This window comes from Salvelinus namaycush, chromosome 22, assembly GCF_016432855.1.
Source record: "Salvelinus namaycush isolate Seneca chromosome 22, SaNama_1.0, whole genome shotgun sequence".
In the NCBI taxonomy this organism is placed as follows: Eukaryota; Metazoa; Chordata; class Actinopteri; order Salmoniformes; family Salmonidae; genus Salvelinus; species Salvelinus namaycush.
In genome coordinates this window covers 22,122,350-22,139,591 of record NC_052328.1, presented here as the reverse complement: position 1 = coordinate 22,139,591, position 17,242 = coordinate 22,122,350, and the positions used below count along the sequence as shown (strand labels likewise).

The following is a 17,242-nucleotide window of genomic DNA, read 5'->3' as shown; positions in this document are numbered from 1 at the left end:
GAGAGAGAGATGGAAGAGAAAGAGCGAGGGGGGAGAAAGAGAGAGAGAGAGAGAGAGAGAGGGGGGAAAGAGAGACAGAGAGAGAGTGAAGAGAGTGAGAGGGTATAGAGAGAGACAGAGAGAGAGAGAGACTGGGAGACAGAGATTGGGTTCTCTCAAGACTAGAGAGAAGGGGCAAGAAGGGTTCATGTAGAGTTGGTTCACTAATATACTGTAATGTACTGTATATAACTTCTTCTTCCATGATGCTCTCAGTCTCCAAATGTTTGTGCTTTGCCGACAGGCTGATGTACGGTTAAAGTAGCTTTGTAGAGAAACAGGCCTTCCACATGGTGATTCCTCTTCTACTCAAGCAGAGGTCTCTGGGGAAAGAGACCAAAAAGGTGTGCCATTGGAATTCATAAATAAAAAGTGAGAGAAGCATTTGCCCAGTAAATAAATAACATCCGTCTTCATATTGTAGGCTACATCTCAAGATGACCTAAATATATCCAGTCTCACCTTGTTGTTTTGCTAACCTCTAGCCAGGGTATAAGTTGATCTTCTCTGGCGTTTGAGCCAGAAACTGAAGGCTTGGCAGACTCTAAACCTCCATGAGAAAATATATATATATTTTTTTTTTACCCCCCCATTGATTTCTAGTGCAGTTCCAACTCAGAATCCTGATATACTGTAGATGGTTTACTGGTATCTGGTTATCTGTCCTCTGGAGCAAAAAATCTGTTCTGAAAAATCCCTTTGAGGGAAGATAGTAAATGGGTAAAAACTGATCCCTAAAGGCCATTCCAAAATCCAAAGTGTTCCCTAAGTTAAAGGAACCAGAGTTTCCAGCGACCATGCTTTTTGGACTCAGTCTTGGACTTGCGTTTGGGGGTTGAGGTGAACACCTCGTGGGGGTAAGGCAGAGCAGGGTATTGAGGGTCGTCCAAGGGGCACAGTCTCTTAATCAGGGGCTGTAATTTGTCCTCCTGCTGCTTGAAGTCCAGCTCCACACTGCAACACACACACACAAAAACTATCACATTGGGTTACAGTAACACATACAAACATACAATAAAACACAATATTATTTTATTCTTGTGGGGGATAAACCGGATGTAAATGTCTGAATTCTACTGGTAATTCTACTAAATACTTAGAGAAGGAAAATACTACAATTTGAAACTGTGGAAGGGCGGTTCAATCCTATTTTAGCTTTAGTTTTTAGACTACCAGGATTTAAGAGATTAAATTACATTCAAACCAATCTTAATTGTGGGTATCACAAATTTAACATGAATGACGCAGCTCAAGTATGAACCACGACTCTGCACAATCTGGTACATTGAATTTTGATCCCATAAAAGTTATGTTAAGTTAATAATAGGATGCAAGACTACTGCCAAAACGCCGGCATTCAATTTGTCTGTTGATAATCCAGGGCAGTTGCTAGCCATAGGCTCCAAATGGATTGTCGGGGGAGGGCACAGTACAGTCTGATAATTCTAGCAACACAAATACATTCCTTTGATGCTGAAATGTACTGAGTGTGAAATCAGACAAATGTAAACAGTCTGCACATCTGTATGTTTTAGTGCATAGTCATGATACAATATGTCTGTTATTGTATGGGTCATTTCTGGAGTCTGATTTCCTCATCCGTTCCTGTAATCCCTGGCTGGCCATCATCTGATTCCATTCGGGAACCGAGGTTGAACTCACAGATTAAATCTCTGACTGTTGGGAGAAGCAGCTTAATCCCAACCAAATGAAATCATTCGGAACCAAAGCAGACCCGGACGTACTACAGCATAAGCGAGGGACATATTATGCATTAGTACACATTGTGTATTCCCCATCTATACAGCTATCGATTAAGTTCATCTACATGTATGTACAGCATTTATGTATCATCTTTGGCAGAATACTAGCTTGGAATGAGTCAAGTATGAATCATACTGTCATACTTGCCCGCCCATTTAATACACATTGACAAAAATGATTGCCACAAAGTCATTATATTTCCAATCCTCTGCCAACTTAATCAAAAACATAGTTTCTCTGAAGATTATAATGTATGGTTGTACCGCAGTAGAAGTAACAATAGCAATAGTAGCAGAACGTTTCATTTTAATAGCATGAACCTTATCACACAATGTTGTTTATCATTGATACATTGTTTTATTGAAAGCATAGAATGATTTGAAGTGGCATATTTCTGCCAGTCAAACACATGGAAGGATAGAGGAAGAGCCAAACTTGCTTAAAGGACATTAAACCCTCCAAGGTCAAACACAAGTCTAGACAGCTTAGGCAGCCAGATGAATGTGCAAAGCCCTGTTCAGCTCTGTTCAGATTCACCGGCCTGACAGGCAGTCCAATTCATTTTCTGAAGGCGATGCTCTGCTTAAAGTGACAGAATGAATCTTAGTAACTATCCTTACCCTTACGATAAGTGTCAGTTATTCAACTCTATTACAACCTTCAGAGAAAACGGTACAGGGTGCCAGAGAGGAATTTGGCAGTGCAGAAGATTGAATCAATCAATAAAGGTCTGATTATATGAATATAAACTTGACTATGAATACAATCTTGAATGTATACAGTTAATTAACCCCTGAGAGTCGATTGACGCACCAGTGCGTCAGTCTAAATTACATAACAAAAAATCCCCATCAAAATCTGTCAATTTAAGCTAGAGATATCTGTTTTTCTGCATTGGATGTGTCTCAATCCACCGCACTACCGCATCTGCGGTGAAAGGTGGCAGAGCCAGAGCGGTGTTTGTCAGACCATGAGACATCCCGAAAATTGGTCTTCTCGCGAAAACATCTGTAGCGTGTGTCCAAACGGTTCGACCTACAAACTATGGAAAGGGAAGACTCTCACGAACACTATGGTATTCTCCGCTTTGCTCTACAACCCCCACATGTGTCACACGACTTGCCTGAAGGTAACCGGTACCTGTTTAAAAAAACTAATGGAAGTATGAAGGTAGCTTTGTGCCTACCCCCTTTATTTATTTGTGTGTAAAAAAATATACATTGCATATATGTATTTCCCGATTTTTTTTATATCTCCTAGATTTATGACAGACACTTCAAAACCTCGTTTCTTATGATTGATTTTTGGACTGTCTTTTATGAATGTGTTATTCAATGCGTTTCTATGGGTTTTAGTAGTAAAAGCCAAAAGCAATATTTTATCAAATACTCGTTTAATATTTTTGTTGGAACTCCTACACTTCCAATCAAATATCGAAATAATCCATAGTATGACCATCTTAAAACAATACCATATAACCCCCCCCCCCCCCCCCCCCCCCCAACGTCTTAGACTATCAGGAATTAATAGCTGACCTTTAACCCCAAAACATAATTGTGACATGATGAAACCACTTCAATTACACAGTATGTGCCAGCACACACCTCTGATAAGGGTTGTCGAGATTTGGAATGGGCCTTTATATCCTCAAAAAGTTCTACAGCTGCACCAGTAAGAGCATCTTGACTGGCTGCGCAAAGCGCTACAGAGGGTGGTGCAGACAGCCCAGTATATCACTGGGGCTGAACTCCATGCCATCCAGGACCTCTATCATTGCCAAAGACTCCAGCCACCAAACCCCATAGACTGTTCACTCTGCTATTGTCTGGCAAACGCTACTGGAGCAGCTCTCTTACCAACAGGCTCAGAGACAGCTTCTACCCCCAAGCCATAAGACTACTAAATAGTTAATAAAAGGTTTACCCAGACTATCTGTACTGATCCTATCTTGTGCTGACTCTTTGCACACTCACAAGACTATATATACACACTATACACACAACTCTCACTCACACTACACTGGCACTCTCACACAATACCCACACACATAACATACACATGCATAACACAAACACACATACACACACTCATACATACACACGCACTTTTACACATAATTTGCTGCTGTTACTCTGTTCTCTATTTTACTCGTATTATTATCTATCCTGATGCCTAGTGACTTTACTCTGCCTTTATGTACATATCTACCTCAAGTACCTTGTATCTATGCACATTGATCTGGTACTGATACTCCCAGTATACGAGCCCCACCCAGTATAGCTCCATTTTTGTGCATTTTATTCCTCTTGTGTTACTATTCATGTAATTTTTAACTGCATCGTTGGGAAGGGCTCGTAAGCAAGCATTTCACTGTAAAGTCTACACCCGTCGTCCTTGGCGCATGTGACAATTTTATTTTATTTCACATTGCTCAGTAGCAACACACAAAGACCAGCTTCTTACTTCCATCAAGACTGAATTGCCACAACATTTGAAATAGTTGCACGCTTTGTATATTTACAGAAGACGTGCCCTTGTTTCCCAGTATTTTTAGAGCCATTCTAAAAGTTCACCATCTCTGGGCTCTTGTTGATGCCAAGCTTTCGCTAGAGAACAGCAGAAAAGACAACAGCGCAGCACACTATGGAATGGTCTTGGCACTTATTAAGCAATTAATCACTTGGCAGAGAGCTGCAATTACTGTATGCTGTGGACAATTGGCTCTGCAGGGAGCCTGAGGCACGCTGTACTGTGCGGGTGGTCCTGGAGAGCAGGTGACTGAGTAAACAAAGACCACAGACCTCAAATCATCTCATCGGCCAAAAGATCGGGACGGCTAAAGACAGGGTGTATCATTTTCAAGCATTCACAAGCAGATGAATCATCTGTTTAGCTACGGTCTGGGAATAGCTGTGTCTGTGATCACTGGTGCCTGATTGTTTAGCTGGAGTGAACCCTGTTTAATGATTGTTCTTTATGGGAGGGAGGTGTTGTCTTCCATATCCTCTCACTGTCTCCCTTCACTGGTTGGTTTCTACTTGAAACCACATTACTTTACCATTACTGTACGTTTGATTTTTATTCAAGATTGAGCTTCTGTTAAATGAAGATGCAAATGCTTTTGATATTTTCTCCCCTTCCAATAGCACTTCCAGGATATTATTGTACAATGCTCCCTATTTGTCTCTCCTTCTGGGCTACCTACATGTATTGTATAGGCCTAATGTTTCCCCCAAACAAATCCAACAAATTGTACGTCAATTGGTTTATTGATTTAATTCACCAGAGTACAAATTACTTGAAACCACTGAGCATATTTCTCTTTGACTGACGAGGGGCCATTTTGATAGAGTGCCTTTATTGTTAAAAAGCCAACTAAGGTCCAGCTCTATTTAATGGTTGACTGCCTTACAATAGCACAATGATGTCCACACACAGACTGACAGACATGTACTTTAATGAACACATCGATACTCCAAGTTTTCTCAACACCAATGAAACAACTGCATCTTCCTTAACAGCATGGGGCATAAGAGCTAACCTAATTAGCTACTTGCTCTTATGAGTAATTGAATGACATCTTAATTAAACCCAACTTACACAACCAGGAACTGTATTAGTACTGATTTGTTAAGCCATTATTAGCCTCAAATGTAATAAAACATCTGTGCAAACAAGATTAAACCCTCCCCTTTTTGTAATCTTATTCTTATACCTATTAGGCATTATGAACACTGAATGATCACCCATTCAGTGTGGGTGTGCATTAGAAAGCAGGTGACCCCTTTGTGTTCCCTTGGTATGGGATATGGGCAAAGACCCCACCTTGTTTACTGTTGATGTTACTGCAGAGCCAGACTAAGTGGTCTAAGCTCCAGAAGGACATTAGCATGGGAACTGTAAGGAGCAGAGGCTAGAAACACTGGGCCGTAATCTATCTCTTCGTCCACTGTTTTCTCAGGGGCCCGCTTAGACTACTTTTCTGCGGTCAAATGCATTTCTTTGCATTTGTTTCCCCAGCCTGCTTTTCAATGGGATGTGATGTGACTACAGTAGTGGGGCATTTATGCCCTCTCTCTCATCTCCATCCCTCCTCCTTCTCTCTCTCCCATCTCCCTCTCTTTCTTTCTCATCTCCTCCTCTCTCTCTCTATGCTTTGTTTGTGTCCTATTTGTATCAGTAGCAGTGATGCATGGGATGCTGCAGTATACAAGGGGGAGGGGGCTGGGAGTGTCGGTCGGGTGTTGAATTCTGGGTAGGGCTTGTAGATTGACTATCTCAGCTCAACTGAGCACCAGCAGGAGCCCAAGCCCTGGATTTATTAGCCATATTGGTACTGACTTGCTGTTCGGAATTAGAGGCCACATCGCCGCGGCTGCTAATCTTGGCAATGAGCAGTTACTGTCCAAGTCTGAGGAATAATTGGCCTTTTGGTTCAAATTTTGTTTCTTCTTGGCTCTTTTTAATTCTGCTCACTGTAGCCAGGCCAGCTCATTAAGTGGAAGGGCTGAGTGGCGTGCCCAGCAAGGGGATTACTGGTGCCCTATGAGCACTTTGAGTCACCAGCACAGGCCCTGGCAGAAATAACAAACCTGTAGAATATACTTTACCGTATGTTCAAGTTCAAGTTTATGTCGGATATCTAGTTTTATCCACATAGCTAGCACTGAAAGCCACGGTCATAACTTAACAGTTCAAGATATCAACAAAAATCTCTGAAAAGAAAGAATTGCAAAAAAGGAATGGTTAAACATATACACTGTAAAACGTAACACTGTAATAGTGTAAACAGAGTGCATGATATAAGAAAATGGTAAACAACCGAATCATCGTTCACCCGGCTGACTTTGATAAATACCTTCGGTGTGACACATCACTCAATCCAGTCTGTAAATAAGCAAGATCGAGGAAGGAGATATGGTAGAGAAAAAAAACGAACTATATCTATTTGCAAAGTTTTGGGATATATTTACTGCCATTTGCTTTGGCAGAGACAGATAGAGCTTGGTAGAGAGTCGTCTTGCTCGCCAATTGCTGTTAAGTCCTATTCAAGGAAAGTAAAAAAAATAATGTGGAGATGCACAATTTAGGAACGATGAGCTGAAAAATCTGTTGACCACAGATGGAATTATAGTATTTTCCCTTGTACACGTTCCACAAGCCTTCTTCTAATAACAAAATGGATAATTTGTATTGACTTGTCATAGAACGGCTTTGTTTAGAAATGTTACATTACGGCACTTTCAGTGAAAACGTATTTCCCTTGTTAGAGATTGTTGAGAACCTTCTATTGATTATCTCAAGTTTTGAACAGAATTATCATGCATTCTTGACCTGGGTCTTTGTGAAGCTGTTCTCTCTGTGATCAGTGCATTGATAAAGAGCTTTATAATTGTCCCTCATGATGAAATTGGGTAGTGGACTCTGGATCTATCTCCGTCCGTATGTCCATTTGTCCGTTCGTACGTTCGTCCGTACGTTCGTACGATAGTCACATGTTATATCTCACAATTTTGACGAAACTTGGTGAATGATGCGTCTTGCCATAGAGAACCGGCATATACAAAATTGCACTGATTGGTCCAAGGCGGGAGCTACAGTAATTAACTGAAATTTGTTAGTCACACGCAATATCTCAATTGGCTCAATCATTCGTGGGAGACAACATGTTTACTATTTAGTATTTCCGTCTCTATCAGAACAGTTCTCATTCTGTGCCTATTATGCTTCCTGGCTGTATACTTTGTTGTTTAGTGTTTGTTTGCCTCTGTAGAGGATGCTGAATCTCTGACCCTATAGTGTTTATGATGTAATGTACTGTAATGCATCTGCAGTTAGTAAACAGTACATTATCTGCTTTCTTCCATGTGACCATGTGACTTAAATAGATATCAAGCACCACTTCAGGATCTCGATTACAATCAACCTCTACTGAAACAAAGCCATTCAGAATTCATGTAACATCTTTGCATTTCGCCAACCAAGGTTCATGAATAAAGCAGCAAATGTGTACATATTTAGGCCCTCTTGGATGATGATGAGAATGGACATGAAAAAGGAACATGTCGCAGCTTATTCAGTAGTAATCCAGGAATTACAAGAGTTTCAAGACATCTTTTTTCAGTACATACACTACCCAAAGGACATTAGGCTACCCACAAACATTTTACCTACGTAAATACTTATATTTTAGTCTGGCTTTCAGATCTATGCTTTAATATTTATCTGTTTAGTTGTTGCATGTTATGACATGCATTCCCATATTAGTATGGGAACTGTGTTTATTTAATGTAATCCTATAATCATATCACACCTAATGCATATAGCATCACCAACAAGAAGGAGCATTCTAGTGAAATCATTCCAACACATCAACTACTGTAATCACTTTGTTAGCACACAACAGCTCATACATACACTAATTACATTATACGGGTTGTAAATCCGGAAGACAACAATACTAAGCAATGTGACTCATAGCAGAATTCGGGGTATGAATTGAATCATTTGAAATCCTCTTTCATGCCATACTGGTCTTCAATTAGATACTGTACTAGCAAATGTGCATTGTCACATGAGTTATCTCAGATCATAGATCATCGCTTGAGAAAATGTAACATATTTCTCGTGAGACTATGTTGCAGGAAATTACACATAATTACATTAATGATTCTTGCATGTCAGTTCCTTCAATCTGACACCATGGCTGTTAAATTATGCATTCTTTATGCAATGATGATGCATTCTTTATTCTTTATTAAATAAAGGTTAAATAAAAACAGGAGTGTATTTATTACTACTGTTGCAAAACATTTCTTAAACTGAAGCAAATGGAACGAAACAGGGAGTGACCTTCCTGAATTTGCCCAACTGCAAAACCCAACTGGCTGCAACTGTTTGGACTAATGATTAACACCCCAGGGATGAACAAAAAAGTAGGCTTTGATTGGATGAGAACATTGATTGACAAGGAATTGATTAGGTTAAGATGGAGATGAACATCTACTAATTGGAGACACGAGTGAGGTTGTTGGTCAAAGTTAGATGTCCCCTCAGCCAAAGTAAACAAACGTATGCTGTTTTGTCATTGAGTAAAGCGGATGTACTTATGCATGAGTTGTTTACTAAGACGACGATAATGAGTGCAAAAAATGAACATGAAAAGACTTGTATTTTTAGAACTTGGTTCACTTTTTAAATTTAGAACTCTGCTGCAGCAGTGCTTGTTGTGGTGTTTATTTGCGACTCCGTGACCTCACAAACCCTGCTATCTGATGTTTTCCCCTGTGAGTCTTTCTCTGGCTGCAAGGCTAGAACAGGCCGTACAGCTGAAGAAGCAGAACACAATGGAAGGTGTTTGCAGGCACACTAGGGTACAACAACGACTCAAATCTTGATCGTACCAGACTTTGGAGGCTCAGTAATCATGTTTTTACCAATTATTCAGATAGTATGCTATAGTATGTTCTGCAATACTGTATATTCTTTAAATTGGCGTTGATCTCTAAGATGGATGTTTTTATTCTTGTCTGAACGGAGTCACAGTGTGAGTGGATTTTGCAACCTGCCTGAGGCTCTCTCAGACGAGTGGAAAAGTCGGAACATCTGTGAGTGTTTACCCAAGTGAGACGGTTGGGTGGTGGAATCGTTCGTCAACTACTTCTGGACCAGTTGAAGTGAAGTGGACACAGAAGTTGAGTCAAGTTTCCATGGCTTTTAGCGTCCATCACTGCAGCCGTTATTCATAAGGCACTTTGAAAGGGGACTCTGTCAGGATATCATGTCCAGTTCCCAGCTGCTCTCATACTGTACGAGCCCCAATTGCATTTCCTCTCTGGGCTAATTCATTTCCCTCTGTTGTGTGTGATTACTTATTCCCTCAGGAGGTGTGCTTCACCCACAAGTGCTTTGCAATTGTGCTGGAAAGATTTGTCTTTATTTATTTTATTACCTTCTACAATAACAACATTATAGTTGCACCACCTGTGTCTAGAAATTCAACTCAATTTGCTGCTTCCAATTCGGCTGAAGTGTTAATTCCTTTCTACAGTGAGTATATTCTGTATTTATTACCAGAGTCTGAAATCAGAGTTGAGGACATCTCTGCATCATTGTAATAGGATATCAAACGTTTATTTTCATCATTGATCTGAATCCCATATAGGAGTGTTCTATTCTCCTTCAGTTAACTTGTCATTGATCTCAGTCACACCATTTCCTAGTATCTAATGGTGCTCAATTCAATTCTCTCACTCTGACAGAAGTATTCTATCAATTGTCATTATTGTATCACAACCGAGCTATGCCCTTAATACTTCATTAAAATCTTGCAATGAGACAAATAATATCCCCTGAGTTCAGTAAAGTATTCCATTCTACTCATTACCCGGAAAAGGCGTTTATTGCTATATGGAGAAACATTTCAAGGCCTACAGTAAAATACATTATATTCAATTGACTCTTAGCACTTGGTTTGTCGCATTACAGTATATCACCTCACACATAAATCACCCTTTACAGAAAAAACGTGTGAATTCACATGTGAAAAATCACGAGTTCACACAAAATTTCACGTGATCATGTTTTCACATGTGTAGTTTATTGTTATCACATGTTGCTTTACATGTTGTCACGGTAACTTCACATAAGAGCACGTGATCACACAAAACTTATTTTTGGAACACTTCACGTGTACACATATACAATTCATGTTGTTTTCCCGTAAGGTATCTCTCGCCTCACGCCATCAATATGTTGTGCCATAGCAGGCGGAAGCGACCTTTCAAGCTGCTAACAAGAGAGTAGATGTTAAGGTACTCACCTATAAATGATGCAGGCACTGTTTCGACACGTGTCGCAGTTGGCTGTGTCCTGTCCTGTTCGGTAGGAAAGCCTGGGGAGTGGTGAGAGAATGGATGATTTTCATGGCTCGTTTGACTTGGATTATTTTAATTTACATGATCTATTTTTCAAACTGATATGGATTTGCGTTCTGAATGGTACAGTCTTCTGTGAGATTAGGTTGGTCCGGTAATAGACATGCTCACTTGATATAATATGCTGATCTCTTTCCTATTGACACGGTATTCACATGGTTTTCGTCATCTTTCTGACAAAACAAAATGCATTATTATTCATGTTTATGAATACTATAGAAAAGTCAATATACTCGATCTCCCTGTGCTCCATCCAACTCAACGTTTTCAGAAAATAATGAGACTTGGGAGGCAAAAGACAATCAACATGACACATTATGTCTGTGTTCTGTATGGCATTTCAAAGAGCCCTAAAGCCCAGTGTCCGCCCTGTACTGTCCTGTCATTACTTAGATTGCAATGCCTCCTCCATCTTCGGCACAACTCTATGTACATTCTGCTCCCGAGGCATCTCGGAGGAAAACTTGAGCAGACGTAAGTGTGCACTGAACATGCATGGAGATTTGATGGCATCTGTATCAATCTCTTCAGGTCTCTCCCAGAAGTAACAGTCACCATCCATCATGTCGCGTACGTTGGTGGCAGCGATGGGATTTCTCATTCATTTTGATCAGAGGGTGTGTAGAGAGTGGTCAACTGGAAAGCGGATGGGGCAAGCGGGTCCACTAGGACATGTAATTGCCTATTGTCACTGGGAGCTGATGAATGGTAACTAGAGAGGTTGAACCCTGCTGCTCACCATGTCATAAGGGTGACCTTGTCTGCCTTGGATAGATCGAAAGTGCTGATGGGAATGGAAGGTCACCAAGTTCATCTGTCCATGTCACCTTAGAGGTGGTTGCTCTTGACTGTGGAGTTGAGGGCCTGAATTCACAATAACTCCTTTGATATATCAAATCATTGGGAGAAAAAAAAATGTCAATTCGAGTCACCAAACAGAAGGGATTTTTTTTGTTGAGATATTGAGTGGCACAGTCATAATCAAGGTCGTCAATTTTTTTTGCACAACCTCCATGTACTGTAATACACCATCTAAACGACAATTGTATTTACTGAACTGTATTTTCAGTTAATCTAGCAATGTACCAATGTTCTATTCTGCTAGGCCAGATTAATTTATGTACGGACGCTGTGTCGGAAAATCATTCTCTAAACTCTGACACTATAAGTCAACTATAAGCTGTGCCACTGTTTGTTTGCACAGGCTCACTCCGGTGTTACTTGTTTGCACAGGCTCACTCCTGTGTTATTTGTTTGCACAGGCTCACTCCTGTGTTACTTGTTTGCACAGGCTCACTCCGGTGTTATTTGTTTGCACAGGCTAACTCCGGTGTTATTTGTTTGCACAGGCTCACTCCGGTGTTATTTGTTTGCACAGGCTCACTCCGGTGTTATTTGTTTGCACAGGCTCACTCCGGTGTTATTTGTTTGCACAGGCTCACTCCTGTGTTATTTGTTTGCACAGGCTCACTCCGGTGTTATTTGTTTGCACAGGCTCACTCCGGTGTTATTTGTTTGCACAGGCTCACTCCTGTGTTATTTGTTTGCGCAGGCTCACTCCTGTGTTATTTGTTTGCGCAGGCTCACTCCTGTGTTATTTGTTTGCACAGGCTCACTCCTGTGTTATTTGTTTGCGCAGGCTCACTCCTGTGTTATTTGTTTGCGCAGGCTCACTCCGGTGTTATTTGTTTGCACAGGCTCACTCCGGTGTTATTTGTTTGCACAGGCTCACTCCGGTGTTATTTGTTTGCACAGGCTCACTCCGGTGTTATTTGTTTGCACAGGCTCACTCCGGTGTTATTTGTTTGCACAGGCTCACTCCGGTGTTATTTGTTTGCACAGGTTCACTCCGGTGTTATTTGTTTGCACAGGCTCACTCCGGTGTTATTTGCACACGTCAGCTCTCCGGAGAGATATCCTCACTGTCCCTATACCGCTGACTGCCTGGCTGAATGGATATCGCTCTCTGCTCTTTTGATATCTTGTGAACAACATATACAGTGGGGTCAGGTTGGATAATCCTGTATGTTAGCAGAATAGGATTCAGTCCCTAACCTGACTGGTATGAACTGTAAGCAAATCATCCTGAGACCTTGAAACCAGCAGGAGTGTTGGACCAGTGATGACCCTCAGAATGTGATAGGAGTTTAGTACAGGGAGGAAAAAGAGGCTTGTGCAACACTAAATCATTCACCTCACATTGATGTATTGTGTGAGCATTAACAAAGCCAATAGAAATAGGAATGAGCATCATTGATAAGGTCATGCAAACATCTGCAAACCAAGTAACCACTGCTTAACACAGTATGTTATAAATGTGCCTGTCTCAGTCTTTGGTCTGCTGGGAACAGCACTGAAACCTCTCGTGGACACATCACCGTGAGCAGAGCTTTCTCCTGAAAATACCACCCACATGATGCCTTTATCCCGGCGAGAATAAGAGGGGCTTTCAGACACTATTCTGTTCCACCAGTAGTCTGGGACCATCACTTTGAAGACAGAAAGCTTTAGAGTGGCTTGGCAGGGAGAGAGAGAGAACGTGGTGAGAGAGTTAGAGTGCCTTGGCAGGGAGAGAGGGAGAAGGTGGGGAGGAGTTGAGATGCTTGGGCCTTATGGTGAGTAGCAGGCTCTAATAATAGTGATGAAACATACTGAAGGTGTCATATGAGCCACACACTTCAGAGGAGATGAAAGCCAGTGCTTTATGAGGCGCTGCTAATTGGTCCTTTTAAACCAGGTTTCAGGGAGCAACATCAGGGGAGTCCGGTGGCTTTGGAGAAGGCTTAATACAATTAGCATTGTGCCGCTCCAGGTTTTAAGAAGCAAAGCAGACAGCCTTGTACGTTCAGTCTATTGCTGTAGAGTTTTGGTGTATTGGACACGGCTCAGAAACGTTATGCACTTGTTATTGCCTCTGTACCCCTGAGCAAATACATGGAACGATAGAGTATCTACAGAACAATCAGAGACCACTCACTTCCTTGCTCTTGGAATTAAATGACACAGGTAGCCGTGATGTTTGTATTCACATGCTAAATGTAGCTTACACATGCTGTAGACCACAGCAGTTTCAAGGGCTGCAGGACCAGCAGGAACATCAAACCTCAGTGAAGATTGAACCACACACAGAAAATGTCTGTTTTACTTGAATAGGTTAGTTATGTGGAGCGGCAGGTAGCCTAGCGGTTAAGAACGTTGGGCCAGCAATCGAAAGATCGCTGAAACGTCGCTGGTTTGAATATCTGAGGCACTAGGTGAAAAATCTGTTGATGTCACCTTGAGCAAAGAAATTAACCCTAATTGCTCCTGTAAGTTTCTCTGGATAAGAGCATCTGCTAATGATGTAAATGTAATGCCAATCCTATACGATGCCTGGTGAACATAAATTATTTCCACTCACCCTTCTCTCTGAGCCTCGCCCTTCTCCAGCTCTTGGATGACCCCAAGTAAGACTTTGATGGTCTCCTGACTGGAGCTGATGAGGTTTTCCATGGCCTGGAGCTTTTCTTTAATATCCCCGTTCCCAGCTAAGGGCACTATCTCCTTGCAGGCACCCTGCCGTCCTGGGGGGCAAGCCTGGCTCTCCAGGCCCGGTTGGGGTTTCATTGGGGTTGGTAAAGTCCCTGATCGGCACTGATGTGCCTTTACCCTAGCTACAGAGCAGCCAGCACTGTGGGGGTGGGGCAGTGTCTGGGACTGTTGTCCATTGGGCTGCATGGCCTTTTTGCGTTTGCAGCGCACCGATGGACTCCCTAGGCCTAGACCTTCCACTTGCGTCAGGGAGTTCCAGGCAACTGGACTTATGACCTTTGACCTTGTGTCCTGTAAGGGTTCCTCACAGTTGGCCAGCTGGCGCTTGGCAGAAGGGTTGGCACCCATTGTGTCCGCTTTGGATAATCCTTTGTGTTTGGTCCTCGCGCCACAGGCAGGATTCTCTGGCTCTCCCCTGGGAGTTGGGTCGTTTGCAAAGCATTCTGTGTCCTTTGTGATGCGAGAGGAGTCCGGGCACGCACGCCCATCTACACAGTTGGCAATGGATAACAGATCCTCTGTGCCACTGCTGTCGTCCGTGTGGTGGAGCAGTGCCTGCGTCTGCCGCACATGCTTCCCTGCACCCTGAGAAGATGAGCACTCCTCTAAACTCAGCGCCTCCTCCTGCCCTTTCAAGTCACTCAAAAACCCGTTGTTTTGGCCCTTGTAGTCCTCCACCAAGGCTGTGTGTTTGATCGTGTGTCCTTTCTTTCGCTCGAAGGGGAAAGTCTGGTAGTGTTTCGTAAGGTCCGGTGACGTCTGGACACCTGTGCTCTTAGTCACATTGGGGATGGAGCGCCGCGCAGGCATCGTCATGTACTTCCTGTAAGCCACTTTACAGGAAATGGACCTGGCTCCTCGCCCCTCTGCCCGCTGCTCCTTCTGGGCGTCACATATGTCCTTGAAGCGGACTTGTAAGGCTTTGTTCCTCTTCTTCACCTGCTGTTTGCCGTCAGGACCGTACTGCACCTCCAGGCTTTGTGACGGGCCTGCCTCTGAATCGGACTCTGAGTTGGATAGCACGACCTTGCTGTTTTCCTTGCTCACCATGGTTTCTGGGAGAAGGGAGAGAAATATACAGTGTATGTAATATTATTCTGGGGTGGAATCACAGTAGATATACTGTAGGATATAGCAGATGTAGCAGATGGCCTAGTTTTTCTTATTTTCTGTCACTGAGCAACTAACATCTAAACTGTCAGAGCTTTATTTATACCAGATCATGATTGATATCATAGATGACACACGGACAGACACACCTTCTTTTTCATGTGCCCTGCCCCAAAAATTCTATAGGTATTCCATATGCAGAGCTGTCATATTAAGGGGCTGTATTGCATTGAATAATGTCTGACAAGATTAATAAGAGATTTGATTACCAATGGATAAACATGGAAAGCAGTGTAAGGGAATGAAAGGGGGATAAAGGACACATCACTGCTGAGGTAGTTCATCATCTTTATACGACGAGACACCATGTGATGAATAAACCTAAATGGATTGTTTGTTATTACACAAAGGCAGGCCCTTCATGACATAGTCGCTTCTCTGAGAGCAATCACGTTTAATCATTTTGAGACATAGTAATTCCATCAATATGCTTGTTGGGGTGATATTTTTTTTTTGTCATTGATAAAATTAGTCACTTTCACGTCAAAGCCCAAAGCACTGCCTCACACAATTTGCTTATAATGAAACAGATTGTAATGAGGTTATGAAGCTAGCATAGGTAAGTCATTAATATTTCAGAGTCGTCCAAGAGTCTGTATTATCCTTAGTATTGCCCTCTGTCCATGTGATTGATTTATCAGCACTGATTCTACCACAGTTTCCCACAATGTCACCTGAATGGAAGAAGGAAGAAAGTAAGAAGCCCCATTACCTTTTAAAGAAAGTCTGTCAGTATTTTAGTCAGAGAGGTCCTCTCACTCACACAATACTCTGATAGCAGTGGATGAGGCCTGATGAAAGGGCCAGCTGAATGCACTGGGAATCCTGCCTGGTGGATCACCATGCGAGCAGGACATTGTGACTTTTCTGTATCTCAGTCTACCGGACGTTTTTTCAGACATATTTTTCTCTTCATGTCTATATCGGAAGTAGAATCTTAACCCACTTCAGATACCTTAAACGACTACTTCATGCCAAACAATGCTGAAATTATAATTTATGAAAGGTTGATTGACAAAAAAAGTATATTATTACATTTCCATTGCTTCAAGGCTGATTTACATGGGATCCTACTATTTCACACCAGGAAATAGCAATCTTACACACTGAAACCATATCTACGTTCATACAATGTCCACTCAAGTCCTCCTCGCTTTATATTCAGACACAAGCCAAGCATGTAAATAAGCTAAATGGTAATTCAACCTTGGAGAATATAAAAGAAAAAATCCCTCATTCCCTTACGGTTCTTGAGCCAACCTGGAGTGGCATATATTTAAAGACAACTAAGTCTGTGTCACCAACACAATCCCTCTGAATCCCCAGTTCCTTTTCCTTTTTCTTCCTCACTCCCCACTTCCCAGGGCTAGCTATCGCTGCTAATGACCAGAGGTCCTTTCCTGGTTTGGCCCCAGCCATCCAGGGGATTATAAATAATGCATTGACTCTAAAATTGCAAAAGTAATCCTCTTAAATCTACTTATGTTCTCTGGCAGACCATGTTGTCTGTTCCAATTTCCCTTCAGTTCTTCATACAAAAATGTTAGATATAAAACTCCACTTCAGATGCTATGATTGAGTGGTCATCTCCATAATTATCTTGAGTTTCCTGTCAGTTCTTTGGACATAGGGCTGAGCTGACTGGTTATAGATAAGAATGTATCACTATCCCTGCTCGCAAGTCTATAACATTTCTGACTTACGATATTTAGCTCTGCCTCCAGCTCCAACACCAGCTTCTTAAAGGAGAGGGTCTCTTGAGGTGTTGTGTCACGGACCCACACATGACCTGATAAATGATT

General features: G+C 42.0%; 1 protein-coding gene across 1 annotated transcript; it reads right to left on the bottom strand.

The window, feature by feature from the left end:
• Positions 1-809: 809 nt before the first annotated feature.
• LOC120017789 (inhibitory synaptic factor 2A-like) lies at positions 810-15,320 on the bottom strand. The gene is made up of 3 exons (XM_038960761.1): positions 14,140-15,320; positions 10,625-10,696; positions 810-993 (listed from the first exon to the last, which is right to left on the bottom strand). The coding sequence occupies exons 1-3, from the start codon at positions 15,318-15,320 to the stop codon at positions 810-812; spliced, it is 1,437 nt and encodes a 478-aa protein (XP_038816689.1).
• Between the last annotated feature and the right edge of the window lie 1,922 nt (positions 15,321-17,242).

Bases quoted from the DNA above. Each gene is read 5' to 3' on its own strand.
- LOC120017789 (XM_038960761.1), bottom strand. From the start codon at position 15,320: ATGGTGAGCAAGGAAAACAGCAAGGTCGTGCTATCCAACTCAGAGTCC. The intron at 10,697-14,139 runs GTGAGTGGAAAT...ACCACTCCCCAG, and splicing joins GGCGAGGCTCAGAGAGAAGG to GCTTTCCTACCGAACAGGAC. The intron at 994-10,624 runs GTGAGTACCTTA...TGTGTGTTGCAG, and splicing joins AGTGCCTGCATCATTTATAG to TGTGGAGCTGGACTTCAAGC.